This window comes from Coturnix japonica, chromosome 3, assembly GCF_054131305.1.
Source record: "Coturnix japonica strain WE chromosome 3, WE-NBRP24, whole genome shotgun sequence".
NCBI lineage: Eukaryota > Metazoa > Chordata > Aves > Galliformes > Phasianidae > Coturnix > Coturnix japonica.
In genome coordinates this window covers 38,626,802-38,644,656 of record NC_140665.1, presented here as the reverse complement: position 1 = coordinate 38,644,656, position 17,855 = coordinate 38,626,802, and the positions used below count along the sequence as shown (strand labels likewise).

General features: G+C 42.0%; 1 protein-coding gene across 1 annotated transcript in view; it reads right to left on the bottom strand.

The window, feature by feature from the left end:
- Positions 1-4,292: 4,292 nt before the first annotated feature.
- The window catches only part of EGLN1 (egl-9 family hypoxia inducible factor 1), a 27,781-nt gene continuing 14,218 nt past the window's right edge, over positions 4,293-17,855 (bottom strand). Inside the window, exons 2-5 of the mRNA XM_015857848.3 lie at positions 10,605-10,724; positions 9,957-10,093; positions 8,839-8,906; positions 4,293-6,991 (exon numbers count right to left, since the gene is read on the bottom strand). Of these exons, the coding sequence (XP_015713334.2) occupies positions 6,927-6,991; positions 8,839-8,906; positions 9,957-10,093; positions 10,605-10,724 (390 nt within the window). The 3' untranslated portion in view covers positions 4,293-6,926. The remainder of the gene's footprint in view (positions 6,992-8,838; positions 8,907-9,956; positions 10,094-10,604; positions 10,725-17,855) is intronic.

The following is a 17,855-nucleotide window of genomic DNA, read 5'->3' as shown; positions in this document are numbered from 1 at the left end:
GTCTGAGAGCCGTAACCTCGTATGCTGGGTAACGCAGAATGGATGAAGGTGCAAGAAGAAACAAGCTGAGTATCTGGCTTCCCTGTCGCCCAGATTGGAAGCAATGAGTACTTCTTTCTTTAAATGACATCAACTTTTGGGCCATCGTTTGTATACTACAGCTACAGGTCAGCTACAGGTCCTCCGTGCCCTGACAGTTTCTTACTGCCCTTACCTTCCTGTTTGGTTTCCTTCTCTCATGGTGTCACCACCCAGTCAATGCATCGGAGGCTCCAGGAGGAGCCAGGCAAGTGACCCCACCACCTCCCTGTGCAGCCTGTGCCACTGCCTCACTGCTCTTTCTGAGAAGAAATGTTCCCTAATATTCAACCTGAATCTCAATGTAAGGCTGATACCTGTCACCCCAAAGCATTCCAAGCAGTAGGTGATGCCGTGATTTGGAGCATTTTTGGAAGGTGTTTTGGACACCAACACTCCCCAGAAAGAACAAGGAGACCTGAATTTGGAGGAGGATGTCTAAAGTTCCCCTAGTCCAGGTTTTCTTCTAATCCTTTTTCAGGCAGAACTCTCCTAGGCCAGATGAAACTGCAGACATTGAGCCGCTCATAGAGCTGTGGTCAGGCTGTGTCCAACCTGGAGCAGATCCCAAGAGAGATGCTGCTCTGGCTTCCTCAGGAAGGGTGGAGGAGTGGAGGTCTCTGCTGCTGGGCAAGCGTCTTCGGCACTGGGTTGTTATACAATGCCAAGCCCCTTGGCTTTGTGTTTCTCTGCTCCTCCATCCCATCCCAGGTAACACTGACACAGCAAGGCGAAGCTGCCTTATCTAAACAGCTTCCACTACCTTATCAAGTACCAACAACACAACCAAAAAGCACGTCCTTCGGCTGCCGTAAGCTGAAGCAGATCAGGCTCCTTTGGGCTACTGACAACGCTAGGGGGACCCAGCTGCTCGCTGTTCCCCCCCCGGCTCTGCACGAGGTTTCCGAGGTATTTCTGCATTCCTGCTACGTGCGCCGCAGATAAGAGCTCATGTGGGCAGGTTTGCTGAGTCACGGATGAAAACGATCGGGCAGGGGAAAAAAAAGCCCAGCACTTTGTGCTTCTATGGCCTCGTGTAAGTCTAATTTGTACTGCAAAATACATTCCCTCGCTGGGTATTTCATACCTGAAGTTGTATATAGCACAAAAATTTAGGTCCGAGGAGTTAATTGACTCTGGTTTGGGCTCGTTCGTTAAAATGTGACTGCAGAACACGTGCCCATCGTTATGTCATAGCTGGGGAAAGGACCGAAGGGAAAGTAAATATGCCTCATGTGGCAGCTGAAACCTTGCCATCAGCACATCTTGTCTGCAGGAACGGCGTCCGCTGGCCTCTCATCCCATAAAACACATCCTATTATCATTACACAAGGCCCTGAGGCCCTTTACCAAATATTAGCGGTGTCCTGTACCGCATTTGCCTCAGAGAAATGGCTTCTCTTCAATGTCTGAAGATGCTCAAACAAAAAGAGGTCTCCTGAAATACCTCTGAGCTGCAGTAACTCATGCCATGTTGTACAGCAGGTAGGTTAGGAGCTCTCCTGAAGAACACACAAACTACCACCAATAGAAACGTAATCCCAAGCTGTGCTTTTAATAAGAGGAAAAAGCTCCCTGAAGTCCACATCTGGAAGGCAGACAAGGAAACAGCTCAAGTAAAATGTTCGTATCTCTTATCTTCAGACATTAAAGTATGTTGTTTCGCAACAGCACCCATGAAGAGAAAGGCAGATGGGATGAATCAGCAATTGCCTTTCCAGAGGCAAACATGCAGCACATCCTCTTATCTCGTTTCTCTCCCATGGAGACACCTATAACATCTTTGTGTGGTTATGTTCCGTGTTCCCCACACCCACCCCACACGTTTTATTTTGGTCTCATACTTCAGTCTCTTCCTGCCCTGTTTTACCATTTCTAATTCAACCCTTCCTTCCTCCTTGTCCTGCTGTGGACTTGAGTTGGTGCTCTGCACCTCATCTGCTCCTTCCATTTTTAGAGCCAACTCTGAGTACTGATTCACACATGGGAGCTCTGGGCTCGTGGCTTGCTTTGCTCAGGAAGCGATACATGTGTTGTATATTCACTCCTCTTCAGAGCTACGCAGAAAAGCATGATGGAGCTGAGTAAATGGCAGCAAGTCAACAAAGCAAACCCTTTAGAACTGGCTTTGTACTGTACAGCAGAGGACCTTGAACCTGCTTCTGCCAGCTGCCCTCCCCTCCCACCAGCCAGGGGCACAAGCTCAGCAGAGCTTATACCTCATGGCCAGCAGACCTTCAGCAGTGATGTAAGGCCTCAAACAGGCTTTGATGCAGTTGCAGCAATCACTCGCATTCAAGCTTTGTTCACGTTCCCCAAAAAAGGTTAAATATTTCGTATGAATGCCCCAAGTTTCTGCAGATCCACCCCCACCCCCAGAAAAGCAGATGAGAGCCAAACCCAAGCGAGTCACAGGAAGTTCTTCAAAGTCTTGGCCACCAAGTACTCACTCCCATGAGGCATTTGCAAGCACACTCAGCCATCTGCATGCCTACAGGCAAAGGACACATGCTCGGTTTCCGGGTTTCTCAGATTTTGTGCTTGCCTTTGACATTCAGCAATCTCCCCTCTTCTTCAAAGCATTCAGCAGGCACTGAAGTGGTACTTCCCAGTCCGATTGTACTTATCAGTGTGACTTAAAGAGATTTGGTCCTTCCACCCCTGACCTCAAGGCGGTCAGTGCAGCCAGATGTTTTGCATAAGATATTTGCCTCCAGCACTTGGGCTGTCGGCTCGCTTCCTGTCTGATTTGCAAGTGGCTTTCTTTTGAGCAACAGCCAAAAGAGCCTTCATCGTTCCTTGGTGCAGAATTTGACTTTGCTATGCAAACTGATTCCTCTGCACATTCTGCTCAACAGTGTGATCTTTAAACGTCACATCCATCCTGGGTGGCTGTGAGCGCTACAAGCCTTCTTCCACATTCAGCACAACTATGAGGCCCAATGATACGCATGACAGGGTCCTGGAGGAACTGGCTGACGTAGTCACCAAGCCACTCTCCTTCATATTTGAAAAGTCATGGCTGTTACACAAAGTCCCCAGTGATTAGAAAAAGGGAGAGACATCACTCATTTTTATGAAAGGCAAACATGGAGAACTACAGGCCAGTAAGCATAACCTCTGTGCCTGGGAAGATCATGGAACAGATCCTTCTGCAAGAGATGCTAAGGCACACAGTATGTGAATGCAGCCAAGACAACTAGCATGGTTTCACCAAGGGCAGATCAGCGGCCTCCTCTGATGGAGCAATGGCTTCAGTAGACAAGGGAAAGGCAACTGCTGTCACATGCCTGTGCTTGTGCAAGGCCTCTGACATGGTCCCAAACCACATCACTATCTCTAAGTTGGAGAGAAACAGATTTGAATGATGGCCTATTTGGTGGATAAATAATTGGTTGGACCACCTTAGCCAGAGGGGCTGCTGTCAACAGCTCCATGACCAAGTGGAGGCCGATCACAAGTGGTGTCCTGCAGGGGTCTATCTTGAGACAAAAACACTTCAGCATCTCTATCAGTGACACAGACGGTGCCATTGAGCGTACCCTCAGCAAGTCTGCTGGTGAAATCACACAGTGATGCAGCTGACACAACAGAAGGGTTGCCATTGCCAGCAACCTGGACAGGCTCAAGAATTGGAAACAGAAACCTAATAAGGATCAACAAGGCCAAGTGCAAGGTGTTGCAACTGGGTAGAGGCAATCCCAGATTTAGGCAATCCCAGATTTGCATACTGGGAAGAGAATTCATTTAGAGCAGCCCTGCACAAAAGCGCTTGAAAGTCCTGGCGAGCAGCATGAACGAGTGGGTGGCAGCACTGCCCAGGGGAGGGAGGTTGGAACTCACTGATCTTTAAGGTTCTTTCCAACACAAGCCATTCTTCGATTTGATTATTCTTATGATAAATCCTTTCTGAAGCAGATTTACGTGTAGCGTTTCTCACACGTATCAGAAAGTGGTGAAAAAATAAGGAGCGCCTCTATGCAGGTCATCAACCAGTTTAAACTCAGTGCTGTTTTTGATGGAGAAAATGATGAGAGAAAAAAGATCATGGCACCCACACAACGAAGACAGTTCGGAAAGAAACAGATCCTTCTCCAGAGTAAAAGTGGCTCTGGTTTAAAGCAGAAACCCCACATGCCCTGCTTTGTCAGGGGCATTTATAAATTAGTTACTACAGCGGTTTCTAAAAGTTACAAAGATCACAAATAACCACATTGTTTTCAAGAACCTTTATACATCATCTTCTTTTAATTAGATTAGCTTTACAAGCAACTTGAGAGCTCTTTCATAATGAACACTGCTTTTCAAATTACACAACTTTATAGGCAACCTGTAAATGAATCCTGAATTTCTTTGCCTGCTATAGATAGAGGTCTCATATTTTACAGCCGGCTAACATCATGAATAAAAATAGCATTATGAAGCTTTGTCTTTAACCAGGACTAGACACGTACAGATCAAAAGACAGTTTAAAAAATGTTTTTAAAACAAGGAGCTGCTTGGTGATGCTCGAGATTGAAGATTTGACCGACATGAAATTAAGAGTTTCTAAAGGACACTGAAGAAATGGCTGACCTGATTTGTTGACCCTATGGTAATGACTTACACAGAACGCAAAATTAAGCACTTTTTAAACCCGTCTGGCAAGCACAAACCTACAATGTGATCAGAATTTGATACGTCGTATAACAGCGGAAGTTTGAATTACAGAGGGTCTGAAATGAGTTTAAAGGCTTATGCTGTACATTTCTAAATTAAAACCAACCGAACCTCCATTAAAGAAGTATTAAAGATGAAGTAAAAGAGGTGACTTTTTCGCTTCTTTCATTGATAGCCTAAATGCGCTGCAGACCAGACAGTAACGAAGATTTGCACTCCTTGGCCAGGTTGGCAGAGGCACTTACAGTAAAGGTATCCTATCTGTTTGAATTTTTCTCTGGGAAGAAACGAGGAAAGAGGAAGAAAATTGCAAAGGGCAAGAACGTGTTAAAGAAAAGGCGAAATCAAAACCAAACTGGGATTTCCATTGGTTCTCCTAAATGATATACCGGTACTGAATTTTTTCCCCCTTCTGTCAGTTTGTTACTAAACAATTAGCTTTTTTTTTTTCATGTTTTACATGAACAATAGTAATCTTTTTAATAAAAAATTACTGAGCTTTCCATAGAAAAGGTCTCTAATTGAATACAAACTATACAGATGCTAAAATTGTCACAAGTTGTAGTATATACAGAAATATTTCTGTACACTCACATTGTTTTGGCTAAGTAAGGAAATAAGGGACAGGTAGAAAACTGCAGTGGGTTAGTTGATCAACCCCCTAACTCCTATATATATGAATGCAGTCTTTTATAGGTTTGCTTTTGTTTTCTGAAGCTTTTAAAGCTCAGAGGAAAAAAGAAAAAAAGAAAACAGTGTCCAAACCATCTATCTCTCAAAAATTAAAACACCTAAATTCCTGCATGTCACTTTTATTCTGTGATGTCCCCTTCTCCATAAAAAAAAAAAGAAAAGAAAAAGAAGAAAGCAAAGGTTTTCTTACTAAATGTGTGTCTCAGTGCTGATCAGAGGCAAGTGCCTATCTGGGGAAATCCTTCAGCACAGTGAGAATCCAAAGATGTACTGCAGAAGGAGCCTACAGTGATGCGCTTCACCTTCAGTGTGCTGAACATTTCCTTGACACTATATGGTAGATCAAGGTGTCAACTTACTGAAAGGCTGCATGGGACAGCAACGTTTGGAAAGGACAAGTTTTTGTTTTTTCAGAGTGAGTTCTAGATAGTCTATTAACTTACATACAAAGGAAAGGGGGATGGCGAGTATTCTTTAGAAAAGGGAGAAAGCTCAAAATTCCTGTCAAGTACATAAGGAGGTTCTGGGTACCTCTAATAGCCTAGGAAAGCCCTTGTATGTTCTCGTAACTTGATGGTATTCACCAGGTCCCCAAAGCCAATGACAGCAACCGATAGTGTCGAGTTCACTTAGTGCCAGTCACTTAAAAACAGAACAAAACAAAAAACAGAGACCGAAACTTCCCCTCTGTGGATTCAACGCACAAAACCACAAGCTGAATGTTACTAATAGCAAGATATTGATTTGCTTCTGTTAATAAGGTTCAAGAGGACACAGTCAAAAAAAAAAACAAAACAACAATACAGCAGCAATCTTTAAAAGTTAAGATTAGTGTGAGATATGATATAAAACAATCAGGTTTTTAGCTGGTAATTAAAGTGCTCCTTCTCTGACTTAAGGTGTAAAGAAAATTAAAGTGATTATCAGTTACTGGCAACCCTTACGTTAGGTCTTTCATGGCAGAGGAGAACAGTATGAACAGTTTTACAAAAATAGATTCATGTTATTTTGGAGAATACTGTAGATTTTTTTTTTTCTTTTTTTTTCCTGTTTTTCTTTTTTTTTTTTTTTTTTAAGACTCAATTTTGATAAACTGTACCTGGTCGTACAAAAATTACCCAAAATTCAAACTTTGACCATATAAAAAAAGGAGTGATTAATTCGATTCAGCTGGATGACAGGTCTGGCAAAATATAAGGATGAACAAATTCTATGTAGGGCACTTGATTATGTCCAGATGCATATGTTGCTCCTTACTGATTGCTTATCTTCTTCACATAAGCAGTCACAGGCCTGGAGTGACAATCACATAGTACAATGCTTCAGCAGTCAAAAAAATCTTCTATTTGATGCAACATGGAAACACTGTATGCTTCTTTATTAAAACGTTGGTTTGTTGTTGATTTTCCTTTACCTTGTTATTCACATTCAAAAGTTAACAGATAGCATCAAGGTTTCTCAGGGAGAATAGCAAGAGGAGTGGCTAAAACAAAGGCTTATAAAACGCCTTTCCCAACCGAGTCAGAAGGTTTATTAAGTTCAACCCTCACACCTTTTTCACCTGCAGAAAGATAAAAAGGAATTGAGTATTATTTTTTAGCATTTATCAAAGTAAGGTCTACAGAACTGCCACACCACTTTCTAGCTTAGTTGTAAGAGAATCTTCAAACCCAGTATATACAATCCATTCAAACACATATTTCTGTGCACCTGCTCTGCATGCTGTGCTCTGGAAAGCCAGTAAGTTGTGGTTACTTGCCATCTCTGAAAGCATTAATTTAATTGGCTGCTGAACAAAAAGCTGGATGCTTCCTGTCACGTGTGTAGTTTTGAAATTAATTACCTCAACCTTCACAAAACTATAAGAACAGCCTTTTAAGAACTTAAGAGCAGGTCCACTATTCTGACTCAGAATATCCACAGTCTGTGGGTATTTATCTTTGAAAAGAAACACTGAAGGATTCTTTAAAATGCAACATCCCACTTGACTCATTGCTAACCATAATAATAATGATTCACCTCTTCTGTCCTAACAATTATCCTGAGTAACCTAAATGCACCCTATGAAAACACTAGCAGACAATATTCCATATCCATTGGAATTTCACATATACTTGCATAGCTTTAGCCAAAAACTGCAATTTTAACTGCGAATAAAACTGCGATTGGGATAAATAGGAATAACTGGGTAATAGCAATCTATTCTAGAGCAAACTAATAGGAAAATTAAAGCTTCCTTCTTCCTTCCTGATCCCTGCAGCTGAAGGGGGTGGACAATGTAGAGAGAAGGAGCACAGTCCCTGCTCATCCTAGCCATTTCCAGCAGCCAAAGCTGCATGGAGACAAACCAAATGGCTCTGACTGTTCTCCAGTAGCTTTATAAAGGCACAGGGTCACGTGTGTGTGACGTGAAGGCTGACTTCCAGTGCCGACACACTTCCCACAGAGCCCCGTGGGGCTGGGCACGCGTCACCAGCATTCCTGATAGCCTGGGAGTGCCACCGCCACCCCAAACTCACCACGACCCCTGCCCCTTGGTTTCTTGTCCTTCCCTGCAAGCCAGGCAGGAGTAGTATTTCTCTGACTGCTCCCAAAAGGCACTGAGCCACAAGCACACCACAGGCAGTGGAATTGCAGTCCAAATAGTACAGAAGTGCTCCAGGCACTGAAAATCTGTGAACAAAATCTGATTTGGAAGTGGCTATGTGTCCAAAAATCAGCATCTTCAGAGCATTCAGCGAAGCCATTGTGAGACATGTACTGCACCTGCAGTACACCTGACTGTGCTTTGTCTTTACCACAGCAAGCACAAAATCGTGATGCATTTACAAGTAGGCCAAACGTCCCAAACCATTTCTCATTATAACGTTAATTTGAACAGGAAAATTAGATCAGCTTCCTCTTGAGGGAGAAGTCAGAAAAGGAAAACAGATGCCTGATACGTGGAATTGAAAATGGAGGAAGTCACTCCATTCTTTGATTGCAGATTTTAATTTTAGGTTTTTGTTTCTCCGACACTGAGACTTTAGTCAAGTCAGATCACCATATTCCATCAGAAGTATTTACACGGCGCCCAGTCCTGTGGTGCATTTATTAACCACCACTCCTACCAGAGCGACACAGGCAGGGAGAGGCTGCATCCCCCATTTGAAAAGCCTGACCAGCCTCAGGTCCCAGAGGAAGTGTGTGCAGAACAAGGAGCTGACCTGGATTTCCCAAGTCATGGGCTAGCAGCTTAGCCACTGGATCACAGTCTCTATAAAGCCTGACTAGATGACTTATGCCTTGTTTTTTCCCCCCTTATTGTGTAGAAGGTGGGCTGAGGACATCAGGTTGGAGCGCTCAGCTGTTCTTCCATAGAAAAAAAACTAGCCAACCAAAGAACAAGAGATATTAACAAGAGTTTACCTGTTAGATATTTTACTTTAGCTCGTGCTCTTTCATCTGCGTCAAAATACCACACTGTTATTGCGTACCTAGGGAAAGGGATAAAAAATAATAACAACTGAAAAATTCCTGAACTGTAAGGAAAAACATTACAGTGAAGCACTTAACATGAAACTCAATGAGACCACACTTCTGCAGTTCAGCAGAAGAAAGCTTTCATGAAGGGAAAGCAAGCAGTACGCACTGTCTGCTAGTAAGCATTGTCTGAATAGCCGCTGAAAGGTTGATGCTGACACTGTAAGTACTTTTTCCCCCAGTGAGTTGCTATTACGTTTCTTGCCCAGAAACTGGGCAATCACTCTGCCCCATGACCTCATCTTTAGCTTTACTCGGTCAAGTCCATTGCTGAGTCACAGAGCAAGAAATTGTTTTTGGACATTTGCCATAAGGGAAAATTAACTGCCCCTTCTTACACAGCTCCTCTGTTTTTCCACTGCCCACAGAGGATTTAAGTATGAAACGCCAGCTATTGAGAAAAGACATTAAGAAGCTTTAGTAAATGGCATTTCACCCTGTGCTCAGAGCACAGAAGGGGGAAGGGAGAGCACTGCAGCCTTGGGAAAGGCTCCGAGTAAGAGGACATACAGACTGCACTTTCAAATTACTTCTTGCAGAGGTGCTTGCTTTATCTCAGAGCCCCAGTTAATGTTCACTGCTATGTGTGCAACAGGAAGTTTGGACCAACAACTCCAATGACTTATCTATTAACACAATCTGGCAGCGTTTACTCAAGATGTCAGGCAGCAAATGAATGTACATTTAGCATCACCATCTCCCCTAAACAATAACAAAAGGGTTTTCAGGTTCCATCTGTGACTCAAACTGGGAAAACCCCTTATAGTACTCTAAAGAATAATAAGAGATTCATGTACCAATATATAAACTCAGCAGCACAGCAGAAGCCTTATCAGCCATTCAAATAAAAGAAAGAACAAAATTTTTGCTGTACTGCAACCAGAAGTTGACATCCAAAGACCCACCTAGGATCAGGTCATAATTCATAATTGCATCCTCATTGGGATTCCCTCACCTTTGCTAAAAGTAGCATCATGCAACATATCCGAGCCCATCAGTCCTACCTTGTAGCAAATGCTGGCTGTACTTCATGAGGGTTGCGGCGATCAGACCAGAAGAATAAAAGTCTATCAAACTTGGGTTCAATGTCAGCAAATTGGGCTTTACCTTCTGGAAATATCCGAAGGATGCCTCCACTTACCTACAAATTCGATATTTAAAACCAATGCGTTAAGTACGTAACAAGACATTATTTTCAAAGTACCAAATATCATGTACAAAAATATTTCAGAGGCATGGAGCTGAAATTAAAGCCTTATCACACCCAGTTAGCTATATCCATTTGCCACATCTATCTAAATCACTGAAATGCTCGGATAATCCTTATTAAGAAGTCAGTCACTACATCTACAGAGAGTTTTAAGCCACTGATAGTGAATTCTTTGACCACTCAAACGGTGCTATAAATATTTATCTATTCTAAACCTCATATCCACAATAATATAAAGATTTGTGCTGATCTGAACTACACTGACACTTTGAAAATAAATGCCTCATCTACAGAACTTCTCACTAACTGAAGAATCAGAGGCAAAGGACATCCAAGTTAACGTAACACAGGAATGCATCTAGGCAAAGACAAGAAAGGATGTGAACAAAGCAAAGACACATTAGCAAATACACGTAAAAACGTATAGAAAGAAGTTGCATACCTTGGCATCCCAGTCTTTATTAAGATAATATATACATGTAACACATCTTCCATCTCCGTTTGGGTTATCAACATGGCGCACATATCCTGTCCCATTGCCTGGGTAACAAGCCACCATGGCCTACAGACAAGGAAGCAGAAATGATGGTTAATTTTTCCTCTGTCGGGGGAAAAGCGTACATTTTATTTGTTTTACCTACTATGTAATCTACACATAAGCAACACATAAACTGAACTAGAAACAACAGTAAAATACTTATTTATTTTAAATCTAATCTGTCTAGGTAAGAATAGAACACAAACTGGTATCTGTGACAAAGGCATGAAACACGCTGTGAGGAAGAACGTTAAGGTATTGTAGGTGAGGCTGCTCTCATGTTGCGGGTAGTAGCTCAGTCTTGGCACCCTTGACTGAGATACAGGAGAATGTCTCATACATAATGAACGCTTCTCATGCAATGCAGACTGATTTTCCAGACTCAAGTTCACAGACAGCTATCCTTTACATCCTTTACATCCTGTTGGTTTCCCCACCACCACCTTTTCTAGTGCAAAGAGTTCCTCCAAGAGCATTTTTGTTTGCTTGTGTTTTCCACTGTACATAGGAGGTCTTGGAATCCTTGTTGAAATAAGTCTACACATACAACAAAAACATCCTTTCATTCAAAGAGTGAGAAATTTAAGAGGCACTGAACAGTGAAATCACACACAGAATGACCTGGGTTGGAAGGGACCTCAAGGATCATGAAGCTCCAACCCCCCTGCCTAGCAGGGCCACCAAACTTCCATCATTCAACATTCCATCAACATTTACTAGATCAGGTTGCCCAGGGCTCCATCCAACCTGGCCTTGAAATCTAATGACCCAAGGACTTTAAACCATTTCCAGTACAGAAGTACTTCTGCCTACATAAATTCCTATGCTGCACTGTCCAAGATGCAGTAGTCTTTCCATCAAAGTGATTTAATTCATTAGAATCCTGACATGTGTATGTGCACATGAAACAAACTGGACACTCTGCTCACTGATAGTCTGAGCAGCTCGATCAGAACCCAGTATGCAAGCACGGCTCATTTGTGGAACATCATGTCTGCACATCTTTGGGCTTTTCCTGGAAAAAATAGTATTTCTAGGCTTTTGAAAGAGATCAGATCAAAATTTTCCTGGCTGAGGAATTTCATGCACACCCTGCCATCACGGTATTCAGATGCCTGCAGAGACCATGTAACTTCCACGAAAAGCCATAAGAATTCCAGGGAAATGTAAGAAAGCAAAAATCTGATATACTACCAATCTCACTGAGTATTCGGTGGGGGGGGGGGGGGGAATAAGTAACTCAATGATACCAGTGTGGATTTAGCCTGGTTGTTATGATCTGAAGTTAGACCCCCCCAGATTTGCAAACTTCAGCATTAACACTCCTGTAAAACATCAAAAATAGTTTTCCCATTAAAATACTGTGAAAACGTAGTCCGAAGTTATTTCAAATCAAGAATATCTGTGCTTTTTTTCTTTTAATGTATACTCCAAATTGAACATTTTTTCTTTTCTTAATAGTAACAAGTAAAGCTTTCCAATTTGCATTAGTTCCAGGAAATTGCTGTGTAGGCTCCAACAGTAAAATATTTGTACGCAGCCTGTAAACAGTGGATTTTGCTACAGCAGCAAACATCTTAAACCTTCATTTACAGATATACTGTAATAAGAAGCAACGCTATGGTAGATCTTTCTACAACCTAAAAGATAATGTTTGCCAAACTCTGTTCACATGAAACAGAACTAACTACAGTGATACAGCATTGCAGTGTAAGTACTCCAAAGTATAACAATTAAATATGCTTGTGATTTAAAGGTTCAGCATTTCAGCTTCTCAGTTTCTTTACTGTAATCACAGTGTAGTCATCATTAAAAGCTCTCGTGTTATGTAAACATACTATATATACCAAATAACGTGAACTACTATTAGGCAAAACCATTACTTATCAGTCTTGCAGGAAGATAAACCCACAAAATCAAAACAGTGAGTTTAAGATACCAAATAATGTAATAAGAGTTCTGTAATTTCCTTTCTTAGTGAGAAAAAAAAAAAAAAGGAACAAAACAAAGCGAAGCTGGGCTGAAAGAGGAAGGTGTTTGGTTTGCACCGAAATTAAATCTCTTGAAGAAAGGCCCGTGGTCCAGAGCCCCCACTGTGCTCTCATGGAGTGCACACAGTGCTGGACACAGATCCTGAGTTTTGCTGGAGCCAAGTCTGTACCAGCATCCTTAACAAGACAAGTACTTTCAGTTTTACTGATGTACTGGGAAAGCAAACGCTGACATTTGTCATTCCTCTACACCCAAGAGAGGCAGCTGCTCTAACTCATCCAGAATGAAGAAAAGATGGAGGTCCAATAGCCACAGCAGTTTCAATTCTCTCTGAAATCACTAGGAGTCAGACTCAGATATGGAAAGGTCTCCAGGCATGTACATGACCTATCTGTCAGTGCCTTGAAAGACCCCAGAGTTAGAAGTTTAGTAAGCACAGTTCCCAGGTCTTTCTAGCCAACACCCTATTTCTTTCCAACCCTGAAGTTGCTGAAGAGAGGACCAGCAGCTGGAAAGTCCAGGGGCAACACCAGCTGCTGTCAGCATAGCACAAACATCAGCCATACTCCGTGTTAGAAATGTTTTGTAACTAATGAGTCTTACTGAACTGCAAGAAAACAACAACAAAAGCTCTTGTTTTTCACTTGAGAGCCTGAAACTTCTGCTATCATTAACTGCAAGAGAGAGTTCTGCAGAGATAAGTTATCTAATATGCATTTGTTATAACAGTAACAATGACTCAGCCTTTAGTGACAAATTGGAAAGCAAACAAACCGGCCCATCAGCCAATGCAGCACAATGGATGTTCCCCAGTTGGCGTGACAATTCCCTTTCTCCAATTGAACCGTGATAAGGAAAGTAACCAACTTTACATTCTACAGGACATGAGAAACGTGCTGCCTTGTGAAACAATGCAAAGTGAGCTGACATCAAACTGCCACGTACTGCAACATTACTCGCGTTTCTCTTATGTGGGAAAGGATGGGAAAGCTACCCATGCAAATAATGAAATTGTGTACTTTTCTGCTCTCTTATCAGGTACATAAGCATGCAAATATGTACGTCAGGAAAAGGGAAATGTTGGGTTTGTGATTTCTTGACTCAAGACACTGCTTCCATTTACATAATAGACAAGGTCTCCTCTTTCGTGCTTCTCAAACATAACAGCTCTTAAGTGTACGGTCATCTTAAATCCATTCCGTGCAGAAGTGAAGTCACCACTGAACTGCTCTGCAGAACACTTTCAGCGTTAGCCTTTAATCCAGCAGCACTCTGCCTGCGCACTCATGCCTAGCACATGAGAGCTGTCCTAAGATACCCTCTGGAATTTATGAGTAATTGAAAAAGCATGAAAGCGCCCTCCCCGCTCTGCAATCAGCACAACTTGTATCTGTCAAACAAAATTAATCACACACTTAAGCAGCTGCTGATCGCTCATTCACATGCAGCATTCGGCTTCCAAGGGTTCAGCCCTGGAAAAGGAACTGTAGGTTATCACCCCAAACAAGCAACATTAAGTTGTTAACAGAAGAATCGAAACCACAGATCTTTGAGCATATCCACCTTTAACTTGCCAAAGGCAACAGAAGGAATAATCCATTGTCCGTGCAGTTTTGCACACACTGTAAAGAGGTACCAGGCAAGACTCTGGCAGACACAGCACTGCAGTGCAGCACAAAGTGTGAGTTCAAGGGGAAGCATCCCCAGCCTCGTTCTCCAAGTCTAACAGCCTAATTCCCAGATAAAGAGCTGCAGGTAAACACACTGAAAGCTCTTCCCTCTCCTCTCACAGCTGGATATCAGTAAGGTACCATTAAAAATAAATTCCTCCAGGAAAATTAAAAAACAAAATAAATAATTAAAAAAACAACAATAAAAATGGAGAGGACACGTGTTGTGCCACATTAACGTATTAATGCAAAATAACTTTATTGTTTAGCTCGGATTAAAGAAAACTGCATCAGTCAAGGAGATGTCACTTTTGCTGTTTGCTGAAGGAACTACAAATCCCAGTGAGCAAAACAACTTGTCCAAATGCAAGACTGATGACTTCCTAACAAAATTTATCAGATGCTCTCACAAAGGCTTGAATGGAAATCCTCAGTGCAGGTCATCAGACATATTAGTCAAAGTAAAAAACACCCACTGGAATGAAGAACTCAAGTAAAGAATAAAACATCTGACTCGTCCCTTTGTGGTCTGCCTAATGCAACTCTAGTTCAAGTATTTGTTCACCCCTGCCAAGCAACAGTTCTGAGGAAACATACCATCGTTTCAACACACATCAGCCCAGGGTTTTTTTTTTTGCAAGGTGTATAAAATAACAACTGAACTGAAAGAAAAGAAGAAAAAAAAAGCCTGCATTGGTACAATTTAGCATGAGCATAGTCAGGATTATTGACTTTAGCATGCTACTGTGGTACAACTTGCCTTGGATTTGTATGTTTTCTACTGCGGGTTCTTCACAAGCAGAGACAGAAACTTTCAGCAAATGCTATCAACTGGAAAAAACTATTAGCTCTACCCAAACCAGAGGAAGTTCAAAGAGACTAAATAAACTCTTCGAGACACAGCTAATCCAAGGATTTTAGCACCGATGTTCATCCTCCAAGTCAGTCTTTACGCTGATCACCTCCATGATCCAGCAAATAATCCAGAGAACTAGGTGTTTACAGTAGCCAGAACACTACAACTAGAAGAGCTGGAGAGAAATATCAGCATCTGCATCTTTCAGTTTCTGTCAGCTGGAGAACCCATGAGAAGAGAGCAAACTTGCTATGTATGGGCTTAAAAACACAATGGTGGCTCGTGTGTCCATGAGTGAGACCAGGAATCTAAATTTCAGTTAGAAACTAACAAAAACAAGAGACCCACCCACTGCAGCAGCTCTGAAGCTCTCCCCTAATAGTAAGGTACCACCACAGCCATCTAATTTATTAGCAGAGTAGAACAACTTTTATTATCTGCAGCATTTTTCTCTGCAGATACGCTAAAACCACCTAATTGCAGTTAAAGGGAAAAAAAAAAAAAAAAAACCACAAAAATCCTACTTAAAGCAGCAGCTATCTGGATCGCATTCTGGCAGGCACGCAAGAAAGCAGCTCTTCTAGGAAAAACCAACTGAAGGCAAGGACGAGAAGTGCAGGTCAGCCCAGGCCACGGGGAGGCTTGTGAAGGCAAGCAGCAGGGGTTTTTATCAGGAGAGAGGGTTTGGCAAAGCTGCCTGCACTTGAGCTGGCACGTTGAAGGCAAACTGAGTGAAGTTGAAAAACAAACTCAGATAGGTAGGGAGAGAGGGAAAACAGAGCTGAAATAACTTCTCCCACTATAAATAGAAGCAGCGCACAGCTATGTAGGTGGTTTATGTTTTCCACGGACTTCCAGGCAGTTCAGAAAGTAATGGCAGCCTGACCTGATTCGCCCTTCCCCACACTATTTAGTGCAAAGGCCATTGCAAGGCTTCTAGTTGCTTTGGTCAAGCTGTATGTTGTAAACAGGCCAAAAAAAAAAAAAAAAAGAAGTAATATACCATCACATTTGGCACAACCAATAAACAACTCTTATCACTTACTTCTAACTTTCTAATAATATTAAAAAGATATCATCTGAGAAATCACATGATTTCTCAGTTCAGAGAAAGCTGTGCTCAGTCAGCAGTCCGGCTACTTGGCAGCAGCCCGTTCAGTTTCTCCCCGAGTTAACTCACTCCTTTACTCATTACAGCTGCCTTCAGTTTTAAGGGGCAACTACCTACCTTAAAGACTCACTTCAGCCCTTCTAATAAACTGAGGCATATCAGAAAGCAGAAACACTCATGCTGTTTCACTGGCTGTGTTCAGCCCACCCACCACCACCTGCTTTGCATTTACACCAAAACCTCTGCACATAGCAGAGGTTGCTCAGTAAACATGCTGGGCACTTCTTGCTGTAGCTGCACGGGAGTCAGCACCTCCTCTTCAATATTCAATTCAAACTGCAAGCAACAGCAAGATCACATGAAGCTGGCTTCCAAACATCATCTCTTTCCTTCCCACGTGTTCATAGGATATAAGAAATTTTCATGAGCTCTTAAAATGATGATAAAATTCGTTTGCCAACTTGAATAACTCATCAGTTTTTCCCAATGGCAAAGAAAGAAATGCCATTGCTCGAGTTCAGAAGACAAACGTGGGATGCACTCATACTTCAACAGACAAATCTAATAAATGTAAAAAATAAAATAAAATGACATATTAGAAAGAGAAGCTCTCATGAAACAATCAAACAGGAGCCATTAACCTCGGGGAGATCTTAATGATGCTTGGATGGCTGCGCAGAGAGAACTTTAGCAGAGCCCTGAGGAAACTGGGGCATCTGGAGAAAGACCTCCAAGGGTGAATCGATAAGTGACTAAACCCAGTGTTATAGGCACAGACAGCAGGAAGACCTAAAACATGCTTCCAACGTCCCAGAGAAGAATTCTGATGTTTTACAGCCCCCAACTAGTCCAGCACTTAACTGAGGTAACAACACTTAATATTAACAAGGCTCTCACTGCTTTCGTACATCTGAGCTCGTTACCAGTCTCAAATGTCCAAATGCAAAGAGATTTATCACCAAGTCAGTCTGCAAACTCCAGGGGAAAAATCGCAGGTGGTATCTTCCTTAATAGTTAACACACTGGCATTTCCCAGGCTGTGAGCCAAGACGTGTCTATCCTTAATTTTATACTAGCTTAACCAAAAGGTTTTGTTTTAAAACTAAATCAGTGAAATTAGTGCAAATACCCTTGCAGTCTTCCAATCTGATTAAGATCTGGCTTCCCTTAGCTTAACCTAATTCCTTATTAGCAAAATAAAACTGGGTTCAATTAATAAAGTCTACAAAGAGTTGTGCACTGGCTTAAACAGGATTATTTTTTTTTAAAGTAAGGTTTATCTAACACAACTCTGGACATAAACAATGTCTCCAAGCTTACAATACTCTTATCCCCTTTAAAAAAAAACAGTACATTTGAGCTGCTATTTACTGATGAGATTCAAAGCATTAATAGCTTCCAGTTGTGTTGAGGGACATGGTTTAGTGGGAGCTATTAGTAATAGGTGAACGGTTGGACTGGATGATCTTTTAGGTCTTTTCCAACCCTGGTGCTTCTATGATTCTGTGATGTTCAACACAGTCTGC